General features: G+C 32.5%; 2 protein-coding genes and 5 non-coding genes across 16 annotated transcripts; 2 read left to right on the forward strand and 5 right to left on the reverse strand.

The window, feature by feature from the left end:
- The first annotated feature begins 408 nt into the window (after nucleotides 1-408).
- LOC137821042 (COP9 signalosome complex subunit 7) lies at nucleotides 409-7,352 on the forward strand. 3 transcript variants are annotated; one of them, XM_068625458.1, is made up of 9 exons: nucleotides 409-771; nucleotides 1,322-1,397; nucleotides 2,122-2,210; nucleotides 3,335-3,424; nucleotides 4,440-4,484; nucleotides 4,597-4,667; nucleotides 5,128-5,263; nucleotides 6,484-6,572; nucleotides 6,965-7,352. In XM_068625458.1, the coding sequence occupies exons 1-9, from the start codon at nucleotides 610-612 to the stop codon at nucleotides 6,984-6,986; spliced, it is 780 nt and encodes a 259-aa protein (XP_068481559.1). In that variant the 5' UTR covers nucleotides 409-609; the 3' UTR covers nucleotides 6,987-7,352. The 3 variants fall into 3 exon arrangements, with proteins under 3 accessions (XP_068481559.1, XP_068481566.1, XP_068481574.1); XM_068625465.1 differs by having other exon boundaries at nucleotides 410-771; nucleotides 6,464-6,572; XM_068625473.1 differs by having other exon boundaries at nucleotides 410-771; nucleotides 6,467-6,572.
- Nucleotides 7,353-8,884: 1,532 nt separating this feature from the next.
- On the forward strand, nucleotides 8,885-15,058 carry LOC137828423 (uncharacterized). Of its 8 annotated transcripts, XR_011083879.1 has the most exons (6): nucleotides 8,885-9,028; nucleotides 9,522-9,637; nucleotides 10,185-10,475; nucleotides 10,825-11,309; nucleotides 13,698-14,113; nucleotides 14,607-15,058. XR_011083879.1 is itself a non-coding variant. In XM_068635015.1 (5 exons), the coding sequence occupies exons 2-5, from the start codon at nucleotides 9,530-9,532 to the stop codon at nucleotides 13,846-13,848; spliced, it is 1,035 nt and encodes a 344-aa protein (XP_068491116.1). In that variant the 5' UTR covers nucleotides 8,885-9,028; nucleotides 9,522-9,529; the 3' UTR covers nucleotides 13,849-14,430. The 8 variants fall into 8 exon arrangements, 7 of the variants coding, with proteins under 7 accessions (XP_068491116.1, XP_068491100.1, XP_068491129.1 ...); XM_068635015.1 differs by lacking the exon at nucleotides 14,607-15,058 and having other exon boundaries at nucleotides 13,698-14,430; XM_068634999.1 differs by lacking the exons at nucleotides 13,698-14,113; nucleotides 14,607-15,058 and adding an exon at nucleotides 11,942-12,335.
- Nucleotides 13,016-13,211, reverse strand: LOC137811576 (U2 spliceosomal RNA). Its single transcript, XR_011081104.1, has one exon. It is a non-coding gene; the product is annotated as a U2 spliceosomal RNA (small nuclear RNA).
- Nucleotides 15,059-16,422: 1,364 nt separating the features above from the next.
- Nucleotides 16,423-16,615, reverse strand: LOC137811983 (U2 spliceosomal RNA). Its single transcript, XR_011081213.1, has one exon. It is a non-coding gene; the product is annotated as a U2 spliceosomal RNA (small nuclear RNA).
- Nucleotides 16,616-21,969: 5,354 nt separating this feature from the next.
- LOC137812090 (U2 spliceosomal RNA) lies at nucleotides 21,970-22,165 on the reverse strand. Its single transcript, XR_011081230.1, has one exon. It is a non-coding gene; the product is annotated as a U2 spliceosomal RNA (small nuclear RNA).
- Nucleotides 22,166-24,298: 2,133 nt separating this feature from the next.
- LOC137811900 (U2 spliceosomal RNA) lies at nucleotides 24,299-24,494 on the reverse strand. The gene has a single exon (XR_011081193.1). It is a non-coding gene; the product is annotated as a U2 spliceosomal RNA (small nuclear RNA).
- A 2,006-nt stretch (nucleotides 24,495-26,500) lies between these two features.
- Nucleotides 26,501-26,697, reverse strand: LOC137811947 (U2 spliceosomal RNA). The gene has a single exon (XR_011081204.1). It is a non-coding gene; the product is annotated as a U2 spliceosomal RNA (small nuclear RNA).
- Between the last annotated feature and the right edge of the window lie 702 nt (nucleotides 26,698-27,399).

Raw genomic sequence — 27,399 nt, forward strand, 5'->3', positions numbered from 1 at the left:
AATTTCCTTTCTGTACAAATCAGTTATTATCACTATTATTATAAGTACAATATTATATATCATTTTCAAATATAATTTAAATCAAACAAAAATATCCCTTTTATAAAAATCAAAACCTGTTTAATAGTCCCATAAATATTTTCAATAATTTTCGATAAAAAGTGGAGAAAAACCTCAAGTACAGGTGAAAGTTTATCCAAATTTCCCCTTATTTTTTCAGTTAGTTATTATCTAACTTAAATAATAAAATATAATTCAATATCATCCAAAATAACAATATTAACTTAATTATTTCCCAACTATTTATTTATTTAACCTCATCAATAAATAATAATTCAATTTCATCCAAAATAATAATATTAATTTAATTTCACCTACTATATATAATAGCCTGAACTGTCATAGAAACATAGTTGTTTCTCTCTTCGGAGACACATCATTCATCATCACCAGTGCGCTTTCAGTTTCCCAAAAACTCTCCAAATTACAAAAATCTTCTAATCTTCGAATCCTCAATCGAAACCCTAATCCTGAAACCCTCGATTTTCCCCTCAATTGAATCGTTTTCGCCCTTCCGAAAAAACCCTAGTTCGTTCCTCGCTCTTGAAGATGGATATCGAGCAGAGGCAATCGGAGCTCATCGACCACTTCGTCAAGCGAGCCTCCGCGGTCTCCGACGCCGCTGCGCTGGCCTCCGTCCTTGTCGAAGCCACTTCTCACCCTTCGCTCTTTGCTTTCTCCGAGATTCTCGCTCTCCCCAATCTTCTTCAGGTTCCTCTTCTCTCACTCTCTCGGCGTTTCTTCCTGTTTTACCCCAATTTTGTTGTTGGTTTTATTTTTTAACTATTCTGTTTATGAATTGTCTTGTTTACTATCGAAAGTGATTGTTTATTGTACAGGGAGATGGAAAAGTATTGGTTTCTTCATAATTATATATTTTTAAAAATATTATTTTATTGTGTTTGCGTTTTATGTGATTATTTTTGGGTGCTGCGAAATTATCATGTTCGTGGTAGACTTTTTTTTTTTAATTATATATATTGAAAATATCTTATTTTATTTAAACGCTTTTGGCTGCGAAATGAATGTATTAGAGTTTCTGGGTACTGTAAAAACTATAATGTTTGTGGATGCCATTTTAATTTTTTTGATTAAATATTGTGTATGTTTCATTTTGTTAAGGCGCATTCGGGCGTGAAATAAAATTGAGGGAATGTCAAAGGTTGTCTAAGTAACATGGACACCATGTTTTTGCTGATTTGTTTTTGTGAACTAATTCCAGTATGTCTGATGCAATTTTTTTACTTGTGATTTGTTGCAGCTTGAAGCAACCGAGAATTCTGCTTTCCTTGATATGCTTCGGTTGTTTGCACACGGAACGTGGAGTGATTACAAGAGTAAGCCTATGGATTCGCCTTTCTGTTTTTTTTTTTAAGTTTCCTCACTTCACTTTTTTTCTGATGGGTATTTTCCTCGTTTAATGTCATGAGATGAAAGTTGTAATCTCTGTTAGAATGGTAAGATCGAAGAGGATTTACTTACACAATGATTTCATTAAGTAATAATTAAGCCTGCTCCCTTGATTCCCCAATCAATTCTTAATATCCTTTTAAGCTATGCCCCTTTCACTTCACAGAAGCTAAATCTGATGCCTTAAGGTTTTAAATTGTGTTTGTGGTTGCTGTTTCATTGTGATTCTTGATATTTTGGACTAGTGTGGCTGCGATACTATTTTGGAGATCACATAAAACCGATATTGTGTCTGAAATCATGGCCGCTTACTGTTCTTATTTAAACCTTGACATCCTTAAAGCATCTCATGCTATTGTCATTATAAAGGAATTCATGTACATGTGGACTTGTAAAGGTACGGAAGCCTGGTTAGTTGCATATTTTGCAATTTATGATTGATGACAAGTATATCACGCTAATTTGAACTCCACTAAGTGCATGTTGTGACGTATGAACCTTTTCATGTCGGTTGCTATGCTAGTGTAAATAATATCATTACGGAAGTTCGTAAATATATCCTCATTTCATATTTGATATCTTTGCGTTGCCAGTCTGTGTATGTAAATAGTAATAAAACGATGTTTATTAAAAGGTTTACGTGGCTTGCAGGTAATGCTGACCGTCTACCACAATTGATACCTGATCAGATCCTCAAGCTTAAGCAACTTACAGTTCTTACGCTGGCTGAAACATACAAGGTATACCTATTAATAACACAAAGTTATTGGCTATCTTGTTTTGCAGTTTTTGTTTGACTTGTCGATTGAGGGATGTTAACTGATCCATTTGAATCTCATAGTCGCCAGCAACTGGCCTATGCTAGTCTAGATAACTTGCATATTTATTTATTTTCCGAACTAGTTTTGTTTTAAGTGGAAATTGAATTCTATTTCATAGGTATGTCTCAATTACTTGTTTTAGCTTGGGAATTTGGTTGAAAGGTGAATTCTCTTAGGCTAAAAGGGTGGTTCAAAGACCTGAATTGAGATTCCTATATTCTGCTGCTAGTCTTAACTGTCTTAGATTATGCCTTCTCTTTGTTAAATTTTGTAGTTTTTTTTTAGAAAGAGGAAATATCCATGTTGGTTTGGGATCACATTATATATTTTTACTTTGTTATGGTTTCCATTCCACCCATGGTTGTTTCACGAAATCTCCAATATGTGGAGACAGTGGGTAGCCCTACAGGATTCTTTATACTCCTTTGTGTTTTTGAGCTTGCTTTGCCCCCACCCTCTATGTTCCTTCATTTATTTCTATTTTATGATTTTTTTGGTTTTAGAAAAAGGGGAATATTCTCATGAGAGTTGAACATCAGGTTAAGGCGTCCTGGATTTTTCATAGATTTGCTCATATTTTTAATTTATGTATTGTATATGTTATTTACAAGCATCCTGTGTTTTTTACTCTGTAATTTTCGTAGTACTTGATAAATTTTCTTTTGAATCAATCATACTTGAATTCATATATTTTATTTGTTTAACTACTAGCAGGCGCTTTCTTAGTCTGCTGTTTTAGTTTTGTGCATCTGCTCTGATACATTTTGAAACTCCTGCACCTTTGTGGCCCTCTTTGCTTCCATATGTATTATGTGATTATGCTTTTTATGATCTCTATATGGCATTTTGCTCACTTTTGTTTAAAGGTTTAACTCCTTGACTTTTATTTAGAGGATAGTTTCATCCAATTCATCATTTTAAATATAGTATTATACTTTCGTAGAACAAGTGCTTGATTAATACCCACAAGTTTCTTTCTCCATTTTTGCAGTTTCTAGTGTCCTTGTCTTACAATAAGTTCTTACAAAATTAATTGTTTTCAGGTATTGCCGTATGACCAATTGATGCAGGAGTTAGATGTGGCAAATGTTCGTGAACTTGAAGATTTTCTTATTAATGAATGCATGTATGCGGTAGGCATCATTCCCTTACAGAGAGTATTTAATGTTTTACTGCTCAAAATTGTATATCTACACTATTATTTTCACCACTATGATTATTGTTGTTGCAATATAAGAACTCATTAGAAGAGTAGGAAGAGGCGAGCAATAACATTACATCGTTCTAATGGAAACCAGAGAGAAAATACATCAATTCTTAATCTCTCTAATTCCCTTTATTAAGAAAATATCAACAAAAGCCATGAGAAATCCTATGGCATGAAATCTGCTATAGGAAATGCTCAGTTGTTCGCAATATAAATGTTTGGGGATTCTTCCTTATATAAAGTCATTGCATATGAAGCAACTAGTTTTTGTTGTTTTATTCAGTATTACGATCCAATGAATAGCTTCTTTACTTGTAAAGTGAGTAACCAGTAAATGATAGAATCTGAGAAAATTAAAGATGATTTTTTTGGGGTGTGGCACTGAAAACAGTTTCTGGTATTTGTATCTAATTTTCATACAGATAGTTAAATTTTGTGCGCTACTGCTTTAGAAAGCACTGAATCCGGTTCTGATAACAAACAAGAGCATACAACAAAATCATCTAAATGTGCAGTTCCAAAGTACTCGTGTTACACTATGCATTTGGTAAACATGTAATCAATCATTTACACTTAAAAGGATCTTGAAACAATACGGAAATTATGTTATTGGTCCTTATGTAAGACATAGTTCCTGTGATATTGACATATTTGGTTTTCTTCATTTGTTCTTTCATGATTTCTTAGTTTTCTAATCTTCCTTTGTGGTATTGACAAAAATGTCTTGTAAATAATAAATTGTCAGAGATACATTTTTGTTACTTTAGGGATTTTGGCTTCTATCTTATCTTTTGTCTACCAACCTTTTGCTTTTATCATTTTATGTTATTTTTATCTTGTCTTTTTCTACACTGTTGGATAGTCAAATTAATAAATTGGTAGCCTGAAAACAATATTTGATGAGTGACAGACATGATTTCTAATTTTGTTACTCTTATCAGGGAATAGTCCGAGGAAAGCTGGATCAGTTGCGTCGATGCTTTGAGGTCCTACCTAGCACATCTTCATCATCTGTTATTTTATTTATATTTTGATCCATTTCTATTTTACCGTTTAATGAGTATTAGAAGTTTACCTGATCTTTAAGTGTGATTTCAGGTCCAATTTGCAGCCGGGAGGGACTTGAGGCCTGATCAACTTGGGAATATGATCCATACTCTCTCTAACTGGTAATCTCTCTTTTTCAAGTAGGGCCCTGAATAATTTGTAATCATATCTATGCCATTTAGTAAGTCAATTACCAATTCTAGGAAAAATTTGTGTGAAATTTCAAATTTCTAGGTTTGATATTAAGCTTGCTTTGTGATGCTGGATGACTTGAATAGTGGAACTTGCTTCAATACTTAAAGCTTTTGGATTTTTGGACTATGACCATTTTATAAAAATATTCAAGTCTGTTTAGCATCCAATCTTAGTTGAAAGTTGGTCTAAAGTTCATATTGTCTACTTTTCCAAAATTTAATTTGTATTTTATATACAGTTTTTGATACTTAAATGTGTTTGAATATTCTATTTCTTTTGGTTTAGAATGTCTCAATTTGGTATTTTATATATAGTGCTAATTTTTGGGATGTAATGTATGGTGTTTATCTTCGAAATACTAAAATTAATTATGAATGGGAAACATAGGTTGTCTACATCAGAAAGTCTGCTTGTTTCAATCCAAGAGAAGATCAAATGGGCTGATTCTATGAGTGAAATTGACAAGAAGCACAGGAAGGATGTGGAAGAGAAGGTGGAAGAAGTAAAGAAGTCTATTTTCAAGGTGGGTTGGATTTATTTTGATGAGAAAATATCTGATAGAAAATTGTTTACATATAATTTCATTCTTGTACTAAATGTGTTGAAAATTTTGTTTATCCTGTTGTTTTTATTAACCTCTAGGAAAGATAGAAACATTTAGCTGAAACCATCAGTATGGCTGTTTTATTTATATTGAGAAAAAGGAATCAATACAATAAATAGAAGATATTTAATGTATTCTAATAACAGAGATATGATACGGGAATGAATAAATAGAAATGCTTCTAATAATACACTTATAATTAAATAGATATTATTGATTATATATAATCAGTTCCTTATTTCTATAATTATAATAGTGTGTATTTATGTGTGTTATGAATTGGTGTTCGATTATTCAGTGATATACAGTGCAAGCTGGAATTCCATTCCCTATGATAGAGAAAAACAAAAGTTTTAGTCAATAAAATAATTCCCATTTGTATGTATTAATAACTGAAGCTTTGAGGGCCATTTTTGTTGCATAAACAGAATTCATTATTCTTTAAAAATCAAGCTACAACATTGGTTGGGGTTAGCTATGGATCACACACATAACCATGGTTTCTTGTCTTCTATTAAATTCTAATATAGGCCATTTACTTCTAAAATCTGTGGTCTGGGTGATAATTTCCCTCGTATTTTTTATGTCTTTTTTTGACCATCCTTCAGCTTATCGTCTGGTCTACTCTCCCTTTATTTGTGCTTCTATGGGCTTTCTTCATAGATGCTTAAATTACTCATGATGAGACCCTACTATTTTTTTATCTTGTGTCTAATAATTGTATTTCTAATCTTCCTATTGAAGATCTCAAATTGATATTAAAGTATATAGTAAATAAGTTAGTGCAAATTTTATCTTACATGCTGATTTTGTAGGGCTAAACATGACAAAAATCCACTTTCTAGAATGGTAGGAGATTAGTACCATCCTCTGTGATCTGTTTTGTCATTAATCTTGTCAACACTTCCATAACTGCTTATCCATTAATGTTTTCATCAAAACAACATTTTAAGTTTTTAGCCATATATAGCTGCTGCTGTGTGGTGCATTAATCTTATGTTTGGATTTGGAGTTGTGTTAGATAATGTAGAAGTATCTGCCTTAATTATATACATAATTGCCTGTTGTTCTTTATGGTTGGAATATATTGGTCGACGTGTCTTACTTACTTCGTGGCAGAAGTTACACACTGTAAGCAGGCCGACATCGACTTCAGAGGCCATGAGGAGATCTGCTCTGAATCTGGTGGAGTGATGGATTATGAAGAAGATCGAAGCCGACCAAAGAGGTAATTTGAAAAAACTGTGTAACAAACTAGTATTTGATCAGATGCCCTAATCAAAATTGATTTTCTAAGTTTACATCATTGTTCTTGAACTACAAGTTTGACATGGATATGACTGCCACTTTTGTTTTTCTGTCTATGCCTTAAATGCCTCTGCATACAGTATGTATTGAAGTGTATTCATATTATCAATGGGAATATAGATTAGATATGGCATTATAAATATAGATTGCAAGGCTGCAATATAAATAACAGACTCTCCACATATAACCTCCTCATATATCAGAGCTACCTAATCTCTGCAAAACTCTACAAACATGTCTGTTTAGTTTAGATAATTTCCATATATTCTTCTATTACAAGACTTATTATATTATGGCTTGAAAAATGTGCAGGAGGCGGCATCCAATATCTTGAAAATTGTAGTAGATAAAGGAGCTCATTGGATGAGTTCTTTAGTTGCTTGCCTGATTTTTATTCATGGCATGCGTCCACAGAGGATATCAGCTTTTGCAGACAAGTATATCTCATCGATATTGCTCTTGTCTGTCACACCACAAAGCGAGATAGGAAACAAGGAGAAAAAAAAAGGGGGAAACCTGTTAATTTTTTCAAGGTTGTATTTAGGAAATTGATGGTGTTTCTTGAACCATTTTAATCTAATACTGAGTTATCAAGAACAAGCTGAGATGGTGGTGCGGCTATTTATTTTTGGTTGCTGAATTTATACTACTGTTTTGTTTTGTATTATGCTTCATATATGCTGCTTCAATTGCATTCTTATCTTATGTATTCCCAAAATTAGATATTAGATACATATATTCTAACATTAAAGGATGTTGGCCTCCGTCGTATGAAACTACTGCTGTTGCGCTTATGATTTGTTTGGTTAAGAACTTGAAGGGAGAAAAGAGGGTGAAATTATTTTTTTATGAAATATAACAAATGAAAGAACACAAAATCTTGTTAGGTCTCAGAATATGATAAATTAATTGTGATATTATCGCTATTAATTTGAAATTTTGTAGACTAAATTTTGTAAACTAAAAGACTACATTTTAGGGTCAATTTTACATGAAAGGTAAAATTCAGGAATCAATTTATGTCTTTTGTGTATTATTAACTAAATCAGATATTGTTTTTGAGAGGTTAAATTTTCAGTTTTATGTATTTAGTGTTTAAATTGGTTTTTTATTCAAATTGTTCTTTTAGTAGAGAAGAGGATGAAAATATAATATTTTTATTTTATTCATTTTGCTCTCATCTCATTTTTATTTGTTCTGAACCAAACAGATAACTTTACGTATTTATTCATCCTACTTTTCTTCTCTCTATCAAATTAGGGTCAGAATACCTCGCTAATATTATTATTGAATAGCATAAGTGCAATAGTTATTGTACGTGTCTAAATTTAAAAATATAATCATATAAATTTAGTGAAATATATATTTTCATCAAATATTACTATTTATTTTCTAAATGTTTTATTATCAATTAAAATAAAGTATGTGTGAAAAACAGAAAAAACAAGAGAAATTGATTTTACAAATTTTTTGAAAGTATTATTTGATGATGAATATTTGGATGATGTTTTTGTTTGCATAAGCTTTCACTTGGTGGTTTTTCACTTGGTGGTTCTTGTGTGTGATAAACTGTAACAACACATGTTTATGACTTAACTGATTATTACTTGAATAAGGCACAACAGCTCTTATTCTTAAATAGTATTTTGAGTTGGGAATGTTAAGGAAATTGCACTTATTCTAGATTATACAATAGCTCTTATCCTCTAACAAACTCTTTTGAACTCTCTCTACCCTCTCTCATTCTATTTGAAAAAACTCATTTTTTTTTTATAATTTTAACCAATAAAAAATTATTTTCCAAGAAGTCTCTTAAATAACATATTTTTAATATTTCTATTTTCTACCATTCAAATTAATTATATTATTTTATTAATTTTTAATTTTTAATTATCATTTTTAATTTTGTATCACTTAAAGCTAATTTTTAACAAAAACATTTCACATAATCAAATTTTATTTTATTATCACCAATAATAAATACATTTCAAACTGTGAATGTCTATTAATAATTAATAAGTTCTATATTTTCATTTAATCTCAAATCACATTTAATATAATTTTTGAAACATTTATTATAAAAATTAACCAATTCCATACAATACAATAATTTATTATTTATTGGAGATCCTTGTAAACTATATTACCTATACACAAGAAATGTGTATTCTTTTTTTATCAATTTAAATTTCTAAATCTTCATATAAAAAAGAGTATATTTATTTACCAAGAAGTTTTCTAAATTTCCCCATTTGGCGTCCTTTATTTTCTTTGAATGATCCAAAACCCACCGCCACTGAAAAACCCGCAAACTTGAGCAGAGGAAGAAACGCAAGCATGAGAATCAGATAATGAAGACGAAGAGCGTAGTCACAAGTATTCTTTATTTTCTTCAACTCTTTTGGCTTCGAATTTGTGTTAAATTTCAGAGTAAGAATTATTAATACTTTTGTAAGAATTATTTTAAGAATAAAAAATCTAGGGTGATTATTAATCTGTTGACATTGTACATAATGGTGATGCATTCCATTGTTATTCAATTAGAAATCACCAAATGGGTTTTAAGATGGTTATGGTAAAAGTCAAGAAGTTACTATACACGGAGATTTGTGATTGAATGAGAGTGGAAAAGTATAAAGCCGAAGTGCATAACCTATTTTATCTTGATCAGTGATGCATTATTAAAACTCATAGTTGCTGTTAGGTTTTTATTCTTTCTGAAACAATGTAGGTAATTATCATTTGAATGTTTAGAGATTTTTAGTTAAAAATGATATTGGATAGTTGAACTCGTTAGTTTGATATCCCTTTATGCAATAAACTCAACTTCCAATATTCACCGTGCTTGACACCATCAAATATTCGGTAGATTTATAGATGGAACGCTGGAGTGGAGTTTTGAGAGTCCCTCTGCATCCTAATAGCAGGACATTCCATAGGGTTGGTGTGTCTCTCTGCCTTTCTCCGGAAACCAAAACGCTGTGTGTAAGTAATTCCTTGAACTAGAACCACATTGCTTATAGATAACAATTGAGTTTTACTTCAGATCAACCAAAACTGAGTCAGTTGCTTATCATACATATATCAGTCTTTTAATTATGTTGTAGCTTAACATTATTTCTTACCAAAGTAGAAAATCATGCAATATAATGAATGCAAGTTATTAGAGTTTCTTTTAGTAAGGGACTCATTGAATGCTTTTTATGTATCTATGAGTAGAAATCAGTTAATCATTTGATTCTAGTCATTGAAATTAATCAATGGTAAGCATTTTTTCTTGCAGATTGGCATCTTTTGGTTATTACCTGAACTGTAGTTGAATTTTGGGAAGTCAGGCATTTATGCATAAAGATTTAATTTAAACTATTTGGAAAATGTAAAGTAGTACCTTTTAATGTGGTTACAACTTCAAATTTAGAATTCCTGTTTCATTTTCATGGATAAAGATGTTTTTGAACTTTTACATTATGGTTTACCACCTTCCCTTCTGCATACAAAACACTATTTACTTAACATTTTTCTGATTTGTCAGGTACCTGTAGCCAATGCTATCTTTTTCTGTGGTGACAGAGTTGAAGGGACAGGTAACCCAGTGATTGAGAGGCTATCAAATTTACAGAAACTATCCGAAATTGTTGTGTCCAAATTTGGTTCTTTGATCAACGCTTGGGTTATTGAGGCTTCTGTTTTTAATGGACCTTTTGCTGTCTACAAGGACTTCATACTGTCCATGAATCAATATGGAGAGCCAAGGTCATATGATCCAATGGGTTTCCCCGCATCTACATCAACTGTGTCGCTCTTATCTAACTGCCTTGAAGAAGTATGACCTGTTCCCATCTTAAATGCCAGGAAGGCATGCCAACTGCTGGCAACTTAAATTTCCATATTGATTGTTGTAGTCATTCTCATCATCAACCATAGTAGCCATTGAGGCCAAACAAAATTCTTTAGCAAGTCTATTACATATCCTAATCAAGTTCTTGCTCCTTAACTTCTGTAAAGTAAGGCTCCTATATAAAAGGCATAATAACACCAATGTGCTACATGACTGGAGATATCACTTATGTGATTGTAGTAGTTAAACTAAAAAAAGTCCCTTTTTATGTCTGCAACTTGTACTTACCACTTGAACTGAATGTTTTCCATGTTTTGAATTTCTTGTAATGCAGGCAAACAAAATCATTGTAGGAACACAAGTAAATTCAAAGTCTGGCTGCACTTCTTCCTGTTCTTTCTCTCGGCCCAAGACATTCATCCTTGGATTTAGCAAAGGTGGAACTGTGCTTAACCAGATAGTTACTGAACTGGGATTCTCAGATATTGGTTCTAATGCAAATTCACCTGATGTGGGATCTGAGGATATTTACATTGTACCTAAAACAAAGGAAGACCTACTGAACAGCATCAGCGATATTCATTATGTTGATGTTGGTTTGAACACTGCTGGGGCATACCTAACTAACCATGATGTGTTTGAGAGAATCTCCAAAAGGCTCATGCAAGGAGCTCCTCAACTCCGTTTTATCCTTCATGGAACACCGAGACAATGGAGTGATAAGCGGCGTGACTGGATAAGGAATGAAAAGGACAAAATGCTGTATCTGCTTGAATCTGAAGTCCCTAAGAGTTTGGGAAAAATAAAAGTATTCTCAAGGTATTATTTTGCTGATATGCCTCCAAGTATGCAGATGCACTTTGAAATAATAGAAAGTTTAGATGTAAGTTAGTACTTCATACTTTATAGGTCCAATGAAAGATTTCTTAATTATCAGGATGGATGTAACTAAAGTAAATGGGTTCTACTTGAATGTTTCTAAGAACGCTTATAGTTTAGTTACATTGATCATGATAATTATGACATTTTTAAGTGGACTAGAAACACTGAATTGTGTCTCCTGAGATAATTGTTTCTTCATGAAGCTTTGAAGCTTTCGAGATTAAAAACAATAAGATGATGGAAGTTCAGATCGAGATTATAATTTTGAAATTGGATTGAGATAGATTGTAATTTACACTATTTTCACTTCTATCCTAAAAATTCCTGGCTGTCCCCGATGCAAACATTCTTCCGAATATTGTTCTTGCCTGAGCTGAAAAGAGACCTTTACATAAGTTAAGGCTAAATAAACATATAATCGTTACTTTTGCTTTTATGAGATACCGAACCCCAATAAAATAGTATTGGGGGGTATATGGACTAAAAGTGAAAACTTATATAGAATACAAAAAAAGTAATGGTCCAAGCAGAATAGACTCACCAGGCCTTTCTGAACTATGACTGCATAGGCCTGTGATCCCTCCACTGTTGGGAGTGGGAGGTGATCGCTGCTCTGTGAAACCAGCCTCACGCTACGCCCTCCACTCTAAGAGCCAAGAGACCTTAGTTTTCACTGAAGTCCCCAGACTGAACTCTCAACTTGGAATGGGCAAGCCAACATATTGCAAACACAGCCCAACCCAGGCAAGTCACAACTTGGAGTAACCCAGCCCAGCAATCTGATTCCTTGTCAGTGAAGTTATAAAGACACTTTTGTTTTATTTTATTTCTGATGTGGGTTATGATTAGCATAAAGTGTAACCACTCAATCTTGAAAATGTCTTTTTTACATTTGTATGAAATATAGAATAGTTGGATGTATTTGAAACCGTTAAAATACTGTATATGTGAGCATTCTCTGTATCTTTCTGGTATTCTCAAAATGACTTCTTTGTTACCATTTCATTTCATAATAAGATGAATTCTTCTGATACAACTAAAGAATTACGGATAAAAACTTTTATGATGTTTCCATGTCAGACATTGACGCCCTTATATGCAATACACACTGACATTCAATATTTATGCATCATGCCAAACATTCTGCATAGATATATATGTCATACACATTGAACTTTCAATATTTATGGACAATGTCAAACAACACTCTAAACAGTTGAGCATTCCATAAAATTGGTGCATTTCTTAAAAAACCTAAGATTCTGATTCTGAGTTAAAGACTTTTACTTAGTATCATTCAGAAGTTACAGAAACTATTTGAAATTGTTTTGTTCAAATTTTGTAACCTGAAATCGTGGGAAGTGTTCACATCCCTACCTTAGTGTAATCAAAACAAATTATAAATAATACACATCACAAAACTTAACCAAGAAAGGGACCACATAACCCTTACTAAATGACTGACTACAGTAAAAATAAATTGAATTGGTTAGGATTATCTTTATAACCAAAATAAGAACCATACAGAAATAGTGCAGAAATGTAAAGAAATTGAACAGATACTGTGAGAAACATTAAATATAAAGTGGGATACACTAAATATGAGAACCATTTAGAAATGATAAAAATTTGAACTGATCTCAGTGGGATGCATCAGACTCTTGCAGTAGTGCAAAACAAGAGCAATGCCTAAGAGTCCGAATAGCAAGCTATTGTAATGGACACTTTCCCTTAAAAAATAAATTTAATATCGTGTGAATCAATGATCCACATATCAGATATTAAACTGATAAGAACAGATACTACACTTGATCTTAGCCAAAAGGCCGAGAAAGGTATGCTTTTAATATTGAAAGTGCAGAGTTTTTATTTTCTGAGCTCCAGATACTTCTCAGAATCCTGACTAATGTGGGACCTGGGAGATGATCATATGCAAGATTTCTTTTCAGTTTATATTTAAGATTTGATATCACTGTTATGCTAATGGTTTACATCTATGTTTGAGTGGTGGTTCAAGATTTAGTCCCCCTGCACAGCTGATAAATATATGCAGATTTGGAGATAGAGTTTGGGGCATTGCAGGATCTTGGTGCAGTTTTCATACTTTAAGCTCTAGTTTAAAGTGATTAGATGGAGAAACTAGAAAACAACACAATGAGACCTATTAAACTAGTTGTTATACAGTTTTGCTTGACTTAATTAGATATGTGTATATTAAATATTAAAGGTTATACGTGTATTCTACTTTTATATTCTCAGCAGCTCCAGATACTTCTCACATAATTTTTGTGTGGCTTGACATATCTAATAAGATGTTCTTGTTAGGGAGATGAGATCTAGAGAACTATGGATGAACTTCGTCTTCCCCCTTCTTATCGAACCGTTGGTCGATGCTTCAGCTTCCTCTTCTAAGCTTGTTGCCACTCCTTCGGTTTCAGCTGCTCGATCACTCGGTCTTCTAGAGAATACCGAATGAGGTACCTGCAGAGGACACTCCGACGCTCAAGTCAGCAAAAGGGGATTCGACACTCGGTTGTCAGAGCACAATAATAAATGACGTACCTAACTGATCATGATGTGTTTGAGAGATCTCCAACTCAACTCCGTTTTATCCTTCATGGAACACCGAGACAATAGAGTGACAAGCGGCGTGACTGGATAAGGAATGAAAAGGACAAAATGCTGCATCTGCTTGAATCTGAAGTCCCTAAGAGTTTGGGAAAAATAAAAGTATTCTCAAGGTATTATTTTGCTGATATGCCTCCAAGTATGCAGATGCACTTTGAAATAATAGAAAGTTTAGATGTAAGTTAGTACTTCATACTTTATAGGTCCAATGAAAGATTTCTTAATTATCAGGATACATCTAACTAAAGTAAACGGGTTCTACTTGAATGTTTCAAAGAACACTTTTAGTTTAGTTACATTTATCCTGATAAGTATGATAGTTTGTTGAAGGAGCAAAAAATTCAAGATGACTTCACTGTAAAAAAGATGTTTAGATGACAACGAGGGAGGGTTTTCAGCAGTTATGCAGATCAATTGATAGTTCTTTTCAGATTTCAGTTTGTAGTTTACACTATTTTCACTTGTATCCTAAAAATTACTTGAAAATCAGTTCTAGCTGTCCGATGCAAACATTCTTCCGAATATTGTTCTTGTCTAAGATGAAAAGGGACCTTTACATAAGAGGCATGTTAAGGCTAAATATTCTTACTTTTTAAACATTGACAGAAGAAGTAAAGCTAAAAAAAAAGTGATGATGGTCCACAAGCAGAATAGACTCACTAGGCCATTATGAGCAATGGATGCAGCAGCCTGTGATCCTTCCACTATCTGTTGGGAATGGGAGGTGGTCGCTGCTCTGTGAAACCAGCCTCACGCTGTGCCCTCCACTCTAAGAGCCAAGAGACCTTAGCCTTCACCAAAGTCCCCAGACTCAACTCTCAACTTGGAATGGGCAGGCCAGCATATTGCAAACACAGCCCAACCCAGCAAGTCTGAATGTTGTTCCATCACATTGATGCTCCCACTTGGGTCACAAGCTGGAGTAACCCAGCTCAGCGATCTGACGCCTTGTCAGAGAATTTATAAACACACTTTTGTTTCATTTTATTTCTGATGTGGGATATATTTAGCATAAAGTTTGCAGTGTAACCACCCAATTTGAAAAGATGACTTTTTTACATTTTTATGAACTATAGAATAGTTGGATGTATTTGAGGAAGACAAGATCTTAATTTGTATCCTAAGATCTGGTACAAAGTGATTAAATGTTTGAAACTGTTAAAATATTGTATATGTCAGCATTCTCTGTAACTTTCTGGTATTCTCAAAATGTCTTCTTTATTACCATTTCATTTCATAATAAGATGAATTCTTGTGATACAACTAAAGAATTACCGATAGAAACTTTTATGATGTTTTCCATGTCAGACATTTTGACGTATACAATACACACTGAACATATTCAATATTTATGCATCATGCCAAACATTCTGCATAGATATATATGTCATACACATTGAACTTTCATTATTTATGCACAATGTCAAGCAACAGTTGAACATTCCATAGAATTGGCGCATTTCTTTAAAAACCCAAGATTCTGATTCTTTGAGCAAATTAGTTCCTTAGAAGACTTTTACTTAGTATCATTCAGAAGTTACAGAAACTATTTGAAATTGTTTTGTATAATTTTTGTAACCTGAAATCTTGTGGGAAGTGGTCACATCCCTACATTGTTTTAGTCTGGAGATATAGAGGAAAACAATAAGTGAACAATTAGAAAAAAAGAAAAGAAACGTATAAACAAGGATGCAATAGAAAGTTGTGTATTAAAAAAAAACATAGCAAAATATAAATAATACACATCATGAACTTAACCAAAAAAACAAAGTACAAATTATACACACATCACATAACCCTTGTTAAATAACTAACTACAATAAAAGAAATATAAGCTATACAGAAGTAATGCAGAAATATAAGCTATACAGAAGTAATGCAGAAATATAAGCTATACAGAAGTAATGCAGAAATATAAGCTATACAGAAGTAATGCAGAAATAAAGCTATAAAGAAGTAATGCAGAAATTAAGCTATACAGAAGTAATGCAGAAATTAAGCTATACAGAAGTAATGCAGAAATTAAGCTATACAGAAGTAATGCAGAAATTAAGCTATACAGAAGTAATGCAGAAATATAAGCTTATACAGAAGTAATGCAGAAATATAAGCTTATACAGAAGTAATGCAGAAATATAAGCTTATACAGAAATTAAGCTATACAGAAATAATGCAGAAATTAAGCTATACAGAAATAATGCAGAAATTAAGCTATACAGAAATAATGCAGAAAGTAAGCTATACAGAAAGTAAGCTATACAGAAATAATGCAGAAAGTAAGCTAACAGAAGTAACGAAGAAATTATGCTATACAGAAATATAAGAATAAAGTTATAGAACTTTTAACTGATCTTGTTGGATACAGTAACTTTATAGGCAATATAAGAACCATACAAAATTAATAAGAAATTGAACTGATTTAGTGGGATGCACCAGTCTTTGCAGTAGTGCAAACAAAGACAATGCTTGAAGAACTCAGTAGCAAGCTACCGCAATTGGTCCCCTCCCTTAAAAATAAATTTAATATCGTGTGAACCAATGATCCACATATCAGATATTAAACTGATAAGAACAGATACTACACTTGATCTTAGCCAAAAGGCCGAGAAAGGTATGGTTACAACTGTCTAAGTATTTTGCTTTTATATTCTGCCTTCCAGTTATTGTCAGAGTTCTAAGGAATGTGGGCCTTATGTTCAACAATTCTTGAGGAAAATATTTGGATAGTATCATTTTAATTATATTTTAAGTGTGTTGTTTATTATATTTAATATTTGTTGTTTGCTATATTTTAAGTGAACTTTAGCAATCATTGTTTATCTTAATTTAAAATGCTGTTTGCTGTATTTAACCTTGTTCACTGTTGGAATCTATATAACAAATAAAAAATCTGTTATACCACTTTTTTTTAAAAATCTTATGTATATTGTTTTCTTTAGTGTGAAATATTTATAGTGTATTTTACTTTAGAAAACTAATTTTTCTGATTAAATTTATTTGGCTTTAAGAAAATACTTAATTATATTGTATGTTTGATTGTACTTTATCTTTTAAAATCTCCTACAAATCTATTGCAATCTTTTAATAATGACTAGTACATAATATTTACATAAATTAAGATCAAATATATGCTAACAAATCAATAAAAATGTAAGATGGGTTAATCTGCCTGTTTGAGTATTAAGCTGTCAAATATATACACATTGAGGTCATCTAAAAAATCTCGCACAAATCTGTTGCAATCTCTTAATAATGGCTAGTACATAATATTTATATAAATTAATACCAAATCTATGCTAACAAATCATTAAAAATATCAATTAAAATATTCTAAAATAAAGCCTTCATATGTTGGAGATACAATTGGATTTGTGTTTGATATGTTTGAAACTCTCATTACCCCCTTAAGTTGGAGCATGCAAATTGTGAAGGCCCAACTTGGACAGTAGAAAAACGAACTTCTTAGATCCGAACACTTTAGTGAAGATATCTGCCAACTGAGTATGAGTGGAGACATAAGATGGAAAGATGAGGTTCTGAGTGATGACATCACGAACAAGATGGTAGTTAAACAAAATGTGTTTGGTTCATTTGTGGAAGACGATATTCTTAGAAATATGTATAGCAACCTAATTATCACAAAAGAGGCTCATGAGCTATTGATGCAACATTAAGATTAGATTGCATCTCAATTTTGTCATGTATAGCACATTCTTCCGTTTGAGCTCGCCTTTAAGGATCATTGTTCATTTTGTATTTGCAAGAACTTCCACCCCATTTGACAATCCCACTGTACAAGCTTTCACATTGCGTTGCTCCCTTCAATTCCTTAAGCTCCTTGTCATATGGTTAGAAGGTCCATTATCAATAATCCACAAAGACGCAATTTTCCTTATCGGTAATTTTTTCTATTTCGTTGCCTTTGTTGGCCTTGAGTTTCAATCAATGTCAACCTATGCTCATTGCTAATTCCAATCACCACACTGCGAGATTCTCCTTTTTGCTCACTGCATGTTTTAGTTTTAACATGTACAATATTTGCGCGCATTGTCCCATTTCTCCCATGTGTCCCTTGTTTCTGAGCGCTTATGTTGTTGCTTCCTTCATTGTGTGGGTGGTCACCTTACCATTCAGGATATCCAACTAGTTGAAAGCATCCCTTGTCATTGTGTCATGATCTACCACAATGTGAGCATAAGAGCTGTTTCGATTCAATTTGCCATTTTTTCATATATATATCCTGTTTGCATTGAGAGTCCCATTACGACTTCTCTTTCTTCCTTTGTTTCAGTGATCATCTTCATCCTTTCTTCTTGCACCAAGGTTGTGTACACCCTATTGAGTGAAGGCAGGGGCCAAAAAATTGGATCACACATCCCATAACCACATCATCCAACCCCATAAGGAAATATGGACTTTTTCTTCTTCCCTTCTCTTCTCTAAGCACGATCCAATGTTGCACTTGCATCCTCCACACATGTACTTTGGATTTTGTTCGTAGTTTGCCAACTCATCCCAAAGGGTCTTCATCTTTCCAGTACATAACCATTGTTGTCCCTTGTTGCTTGCGCTTCGCTAATTCAGCTTTTAGTTGCTGAATTCATTGCCCATTCACCATAGAAAAACGCTTCTTGATGTCCTCCTGAAGGTCCTTCGCATTCTCTCTTCATACATGATGGCAGAGCGCAAGTTTGGCTCAATGGTGTTCAATATCCAAGAAACAAGCATGGGTTGAACCGTCCACCAATCTTCCATCTCTGGTGCGTCCTCTTCTGGCATCTTATGGGTTCTATCAAGGAAACCCCACTTTCTTCAGGCATGTAGTGAGACCTTCACTACTCGCATCCATTCGTCGCAGTTTTCGCCATGCAATTACACTTGCGTGATCACATTCCCTGGATTGTCACTTGCATTCAAATCATAAGGTGATGGACCCTTCTTGACACCATCCTCTTGAGTCTTCAAATTCTCCTAATCTGAGACATCTTGCCATCATCTGCACTTTTAACATTGGAGGTTTACCTATACGTGATGTTTATAAGAAACCAAGCTCTGATACCATGCTAAAATTGTATGGGCTAATATGCCTATTTGAATATTAAGTTGTCAAATATATACACATTGCGATCATCTAACAAATCTCGCACAAATCTGCTGTAATATCTTAATAATGGCAAGTACATAATATTTACATAAATTAAGACCAAATCTATGCTAACAAATCATTAAAAATATCAATTAGAATAATTCTAAAATAAAGCCTTTATATGTTGGAAATACAACTAGATTTTTGTCTGATGTATTGAAATCTCTCGATTTGTTTAGATGACTTTTTTTTATGTAGCAATTAAGATAATAATTACGGAAAAAGACATAAGAGTCACCACCATAATTTATTAAAAACACATGATAAAACCTTTAAGAAAAAAATGGTCTTCGAAACAAAATTTGGATTCGGAAGTAGATTTTGTGAAGGAAAGATCACTCTACGACGTTTGTCTTTAGACAATTATTTTTAATTAAATTAACTTTTAAATATTTATTTTTCTCCTAAAATGAAATAAAGATATATGTAAAAAATATTTTTTAGAACATAAAGTCAAAACTTTAAAATAAAGTTTAATTACAAATGTTATTAGTTAATATTAATGAAGGTCAAGTAGCTGGAGGTCACATGAGCATTAGCTGAATCCACTCTTCCCTATATATGTATATGTAATAAAATTATTTAGATATATAAAAACAGTGTAAAATAAATAAAAATTTATCATATTTAAATATTGATACATATTTAATTAATAGACAGATCAGATATATTATTAAGACACCATCATACATATATTGAACTACTTTTAATATAGAAAACAAAATTAGAGTAAACTCCTCTCTTATATTGAAAAGGTTGGTGCAAAACTTAATTATAATCAGAAAAATGCCTAATGGTGCAGGAAACCATACTTATATTGAGTCTATCTTGTATATGGCAGATATAAGTTAAGAGAAAAAAATAAAAAAATGCCTAATGGTGCAGGAAACCATACTTATATTGAGTCTATCTTGTATATGGCAGATATAAGTTAAGAGAAAAAAATAAAATATTTCATTATGTAAATATAATGCAAAAGCAGTGATAAAAATAAAAGTGATAGTCCAAGCAGACTAGGCTGACAAGGCCATTAGGGACTGAGGTTGCAGTAGCCTGTGAAGGCCATTAGGGACTGAGGTTGCAGTAGCCTGTGATCCCTCCACTGTTGGGAGTGGGAGGAGGTCGCTGCTCTGTGAAGCCAGCCTCACGCTGTGCCCTCCACTCTAAGAGCCAAGAGACCTTAGCCTTCACTAAAGTCCCCAGACTCAACTCTCAACTCGGAGTGGGCAGGCCAACATATTGCAAACACAGCCCAACCCAGCAAGCCTTAGTGTTGTTCCATCACAGTAATGCTCCCACTTGGGTCACAAGCTGGAGTAACCCAGCTCAGCGGTCTGACGCCTTGTCAGTGAAGTTATAAAGAATTTGTTATTTCATTTTCTTTGGAATGTGGGATGTAATTATCATAAAGTTTGTAGTATAGCCACTCACTTTGTTTTGTTTTGGGTGTTGCTTTTATATATAGAGAGTATTATGTTAGATTGTCTGGCATAGTCTTATGTAGTCACTATTTTGCTAAAGCATCTAGTATTTGTGTAGATGATCTTCGTTAGACCGTCTAGTCTATATTTTGTTTAGAATATCTAAACATCAAGTCCTTTATTTGATAAACAGTCTAGAACTCTTGTTTTATACCAGATCGTCTAACATGTTAGCATATTGTTTAGACCATCTTGATGGTTCGTTAGTCATGCTATGTTAGTTTGTTTTCAATTGGTTTTTGCTCATGTTTTCTGTATGTATAATACATGTGCTTTGTTTGTTGTTTTTCTTTCCATTTTCCCTTCGTTCTCCCTCTTTTTTCTCTTTAAGTTTTCTTGCTGTCATGGAGAATTCCATGAACCTGTAAAATCATCTCTTGAGAGATCATCTTGCATACCATGTTATTAGATTCAAACATTTAATTTAGTCTTATTAAGAAAATGGAAGAGGAGGTTGAAAAAAAAGAAAAGTGGATTGTGGAAACATGTTTTGGAATCAAAGTAAGATTGTTGGTGGAGACAGAAAATGGCATCAAAGTAAGATTTATCCCAGCTCATTCATTTTTCTGACAGTAAATGACTACAAGTAATTTGTATCCACTATGATAGTTTAATTTTATTATAAATGTGTTGTTTTATAAAGAATTAACACCAAGAGGGTAGCTCTAATAGTGCAAGTTGAAATCTGAAATGTTCAAGGCAATATATGAAACAACATATAATTCAGGTTATCTGAACTACTCACACAGAATGGCTTTTTCAAACTATTTGTATCTAGCTAGACACCCTCTCCCTACCATTTGAAGTAAGGACAAAGTTGGATTTTATTCCACGCATTGATTATTGAGTTTAATATAAGTAATTGCAGCCACAGTGGTGTTCCATCATCATAATGTCCCCACTTGTTGTAACTCACCTCGGCCATCTGACATCCTTGACAGAGAAATTATAGGTACATAAGTGAAAAAAAGCCTGTGAGAATAGTAATAAATACATTGTAGGTATATATAATTGAATATTGGTAATAAATACATTGAAAACATATTTAAATGAGTATATTTTTTATTAACAATAAATAATAAATTAAATTAAATAGATCGAACTATTACAAGATCACACAGTGGAAGAGTAGTTCAGCAGCAAAAGTGATATCCAATCCTACATCAGCAGGGATTAAGGTAAACTGAATACGAAAACAACAATTACAAATAACAAGAACACACTATTCATATCTATAATTTCAAAAGTGTACATTAGACCTTGATTTGATTGAAATTTTCTTCACATAGTGTAAACTGTAAGACAAAAGAACCAATAGGTAAAAATTCAAAACTTGTTTAGAGTGGGATGCATCAGACTCTTGCAGTAGTGCATAACAAGAGCAATGCCTGAGAGTCCCAATAGCAAGCTATTGTAATGGACACTCTCCCTCAAAAAATAAATTTAATATCGTGTGAATCAATGATCCACATATCAGATATTAAACTGATAAGAACAGATACTACACTTGATCTTAGCCAAAAGGCCGAGAAAGGTATACTTTAAACATTGAAAGTGCTGAGTTTTTATTTTCTGAGCTCCGGATACTTGTCAGAGTCCTGACTAATGTGGGACCTGGGAGAAGATCATATGCAGGGTTTCTTTTCAGTTTATATTAAGATTTTATATAAAGAACAGTTGTGCGTGTTTGGAGAAAGAGTTTGGGGCATTGCAGGATTTTGGTGCAGTTTTCTTTTGCATATATTGATAGACACAAAATCTAGGGTGGCAAGGAAGTCACTCTCCTTAACAACCATATCAGAAACTATTTTGAAAGTAAGGCTGATATTAGTGGCAGATACGATTGACTCTATGATACTTGTAACTCGCATAGATCATGACCTGGGGTGTGATTTTTAAAAGAATCTCTTTACATTATTTACAGTAGAAATAAGCCAACCAATAGTTATGCCAAAAAAACAATCAAAACCAACTAACCATCAAGACATATATAAATTTTCTCTAATAATCTATTTTACCATCATTGATGATATATTTAATCAGGAAGAAGCTTAATTTGTATCCTAAAATCTTTGGACAGAAAAGGATAATAGTTATGCATGACAAGCTATACAGTTCAACAATCAAGTTAGTAATGATAACCATTTGGTTTACTGATGTACACAGTACAAAATCACATTCTCCGGATAATTATACCATGAAATTAATAGCTGGTAAACCACAAGACTAATCAATATGAATATTTAATTCTAAACAATATTATGAAAATAGTTTGTATTTTGTTGTTCAAGGTATATATAGATAGATATGCATGCAGAATTATGTAACTGAGAAAGACATTTTGAATGAGCTCTAATACATAACTTATGAAAACAGAAGACATAACTAACTAAGAAACTATGAATGAGCTCTTACCAAATACACTTGGGGGATATCAAAATACCTACTCGTTTGATTGGACCATATGACTCAAACTCCCTTGTGATTCTGTTTTCACTGATCTCTTAACTAAGTTTAGCCACAAACAATAGTTTTATTGTTTAAGTTGTCAAACCGTGTTAAGATATATAATTTGTTTAATTTCTGTTCAATGTTTGTGTCGATTGTTTTATTGATGTTTTTTGTGTAGCTCTAGTTCCCAAAGCTATCATAATGTATCAAATATTAATTAATATAATGGTCTTGTATGTATCACATATTTGTTAATTAATATGAGAGAGGGGTTCTATAATGTTTTGCTGTAATAAGGAAGTTTGATTTGAATTGAAGATTTGGTGCTATAATGTTTTGCTGTGTAGTAAGGAAGTTTTATTTGAATTGATGATGAAATCATGTGGATATTACTGTCTGGTTGATGCCTCTCACATTATTTAAAAACAAATAGTAATATTAAAAGTAATGAGTTATAAAAATTAAGCTGTTGTTAGTTGGTTCTCTTTATTAGTATTTCATTCAAGTGAGCAAGTATGTGTTTGGAACTTAGTTTAGTTCAGTTGCAAACGAGTTCTTCATCTGTTTTTTCTTCTCTGTTTGCTGCATTGAACAAAGAAAATTTCTGTTTAAACTACAAACTAGACTCTAAACATATCCTAAAATAGTTATAGTGTTGGTATCTACCAAACAATGATCATGCTTTTACACCAAAAAAGACCATGTTATGAACTTTATATTTACAAATAATTTATTTTAATTCTTAATAAATATATTTGGATGATGTGAACTAAAAAGAATTGTATACAAGTATAAAGTAAAATGAGTATGTTTTAAGTCTAGATACCGCAATGATAAAATCTCCTCTAAAATGATTATATATGTACAATAAGATGATTATATGTATGTAAGTTTATATGCAAGTCCAGTCAATATTATTTCTTTATATGCTCTGGATTGTACCCTATATCAGGGGGGTTTAGGGTAATCTAAATTCTATAATTGTTGATTATCCATAACCATGTGTTGATCTGTACCAATGCAAAAACTACTTCTAAAAACTTTATTATTGTTCCTAATCCACATTTTCCTCCAAATCAAAATGTTACTAACCTAATCACGCTATTAATAACTATAATTTCAAAAGTGTACATAAGCCCTTGAGGACATTTACTTCTTCACATGTAGTATAAATTGTAGAATGAAAGAATCCCAATCTAAAAATTCTAAACTTGTTTGTAGCGGGATGCATCAGACTCTTGCAGTAGTGCAGGACAAGAGAAATGCCAGAGAGTCCCAATAGCAAGCTATTGTGATGGACACTCTCCCTCAAAAAATAAATTTAATATCGTGTGAATCAATGATCCACATATCAGATATTAAACTGATAAGAACAGATACTACACTTGATCTTAGCCAAAAGGCCGAGAAAGGTATGATTTGTTTGAGGTGAGTATTTTGGTTTTAAATTATGAGCTTCATCTTCTTCACAGAGTCCTGACAAATGTGGAACTTTGTCAGTTGAATAAGGATAAAAATAATTTTATATACTTCCATACAGTTTTAAGTTTCATTTTGAATGTCTGGGTAGGAGACAGCTTTCGTCTAACAAATCCAATACAGAAACATGACAAACTTGAACCTGTTAGTTTAATATTTTCTCATAACAAAGAAAAAGTCATGCCAGTTATTTGTAACAATGTGTTTAATATAAAAGGGAAAGAAATGAAAATGACCACAATCCTGTTTTCTCATAGTTCACATGTTTATGTGAGGAGGAACTGTAGAAAGATATTGAGCCTCATGCATAAGAACAGGCACACCTCACATGATGGAAGATTTGCAATCAAAAGAACAGACACACCTCTAGGATGGAAGACTTGCAATCAAACGAAGAGCCTCATGTCACTAGTAGTGATGAAGAGTTTGTTAACATAGCTAGAAGTAGTTATTCATGGTAATTCATGTACTTGGCATCAGGCAAAACATCCTCCAGCAATTTGTAAATCAATTTAACCCTTTTTCTTCTGATCTGTGAAGACCTTTACCATTCCAAAAAGATTTTGACAAAAAAAAAGTGATGGCAGACCAGCCTCACCAGGCTCTGCAGCAGTGATCCCTCCACAGTTGTGAAACCAGTCTCACTAATAATGTAGTATAAAATAGTTAAATGTTTGAACCTGTTAAAATTTTTGTAAGTTCTTTCTTCATATTTCTGTTTTACAAAGTATCTTATAGTATGATGAATTCTATAATATAACTAAGCTCTAAATTCAACACAGTAATAGTAAAAAGGAAAAAACATGTAACCTTCCCAAGTCAGTAATAAATTATTATAGTTAAACTATATTAAGAAGAATGCAACACACTTTTGCATTAGGGCAAGGTCAATAATCAACTACTATAGTTAAACTGTTTTTAAAGGGATTGATGCTACATGCTAAAGAGCCCATTAGTTAAATAGTTCACATGTTCCTTGATTTAGATGCTTCAGGAATTCTAGAGTACAAAATAATTTTAGAATTAAATCAATGTTCAAATTTGACACTGAGAAGTGAGTATATTCGTCTTCCAATAGTTTACTTGAACTTGTTATGTGTACTATCATATTATGTTGTTTGTTTCTTTTCATAGTCTCTGAAGTTTGATTTTGAATGCCTCAAAATTGAAGGAGTGAGTCTTTTTAAACAAATAAGTAACAGAACATGACAAGGTTGAAGTTGTGAAATGTTCTAAACAAAAATTTAATTCATGATAGTTATTTTGTAACAATGTCAATGCAGCTTCTTGAGACCATATTGTTGTTCAATAAGATTACAAAAAGATGAGAAGGACAACAATGCAATTTTCTCAGATTTCACATTGTATAATTAGGAAGGAACATAGAAATATGTTGAGCCTGATGAATGAAGAGAGCACACCACATAGAATGGAAGACTTTTAATCAAACGAACCCCTTCTTCTAATACAGCTAGAAAAAGATATAGAATTCACTACCACTAAGCATTCAAAGTATAGTGAATTGATAGTGGCATGTATCAAATTCATATATATGTAGACAAAGTATCCAAACCCCAGCTAGATTCATATTAAGTTTTATTCTTTTTTGGTAAAAGTTCTACAAATCTGTTCAAAGTAAAATTATCAGATTTTGAAAAAAAAGTGTAGTCCAACAAACTAGGCTCACCAGGCCATTAGGGACCTAAAGAGCTCACAGTGCAGTCCAGTGGGAGGTGTCAACTTCTTTACATAGTCTTAGTCTTGTGTAATACACCTATTTTAAAGGTTCAACCACTGATTTTAGTGAAAATCTAAAATTTGATTGAAGGGGTGTATAATCAGTGATTATATAAATAGAGATTTAAGAGTAGATGGTAATAAACATAAATAACACAACACAAAATCCATCATACCAAAATAAAAAGAAAATTGAACTGTTTTGAGTGAGATGCACCATTCTCTTGCAGTAGTGCAAAACAAGAGCGATGCCTGAGAGCCTCAGTAGCAAGCCACTGCAGTTGACCCTCTCTCAGAAACAAATAAATTTAATATCGTATGAACCAATGGTTCATATATCAGATATTAAACTGATAAGAACAGATACTACACTTGATCTTAGCCAAAAGGCCGAGAAAGGTATGATTTCAACAGTGTAAGTGTTGAGTTCTTATTTTGTGAGTTCCAGATACTTGTCAGAGTTCTGACTAATGTGGGATCTGGAGATGGTTAAAATACTGAAACTGATACCTGCTGCATGAACAATGCTGTCCTTCTAATGTGATATGGGTGAAGGAGGACTGTCCCTTTACTATGATAAAAAAAGGAGAGAAAGATTTGTGATAATATTTATTTATTTTCATTCATATCAATTATGTAAGTATACAAATATTTCATTCATTTTCAATTATTTTCACTCATTTGCAATGAGTAGATGCAGAAATTGCTGCTTGGCTTCCTTTGCAATGGCAGGTCCATTTGTTCGTTTCAGTTCTGCAACTGCCTCAGCACTCTCCTCTGTAATCCAAGGTAATACTCTGCAACTCATGACTATCAATGATTTGACTATTCATAAAATACTACAACACATAATAACTTAAAATTAGAGCATAAAATAAACAAAGTTTATGATATAAAGAAATAGTCCCAATATCTTTGAATACTGACTTACAATCGTCGTCGATTTACATAATAGTCACACTCATACTCTTTCATTCGTTTATTACACTACAATTCAATATTAATTACCAACTTAATGAAAATATTTATTTTACAAACAAAAAAAAATACAAAATTATTTAATGAAAATTACAAAAATGTTAGCTTCTGGGACCTTGTGCTTGGT

The sequence above is a fragment of the Phaseolus vulgaris genome, chromosome 11, assembly GCF_000499845.2.
Source record: "Phaseolus vulgaris cultivar G19833 chromosome 11, P. vulgaris v2.0, whole genome shotgun sequence".
Lineage (NCBI taxonomy): Eukaryota > Viridiplantae > Streptophyta > Magnoliopsida > Fabales > Fabaceae > Phaseolus > Phaseolus vulgaris.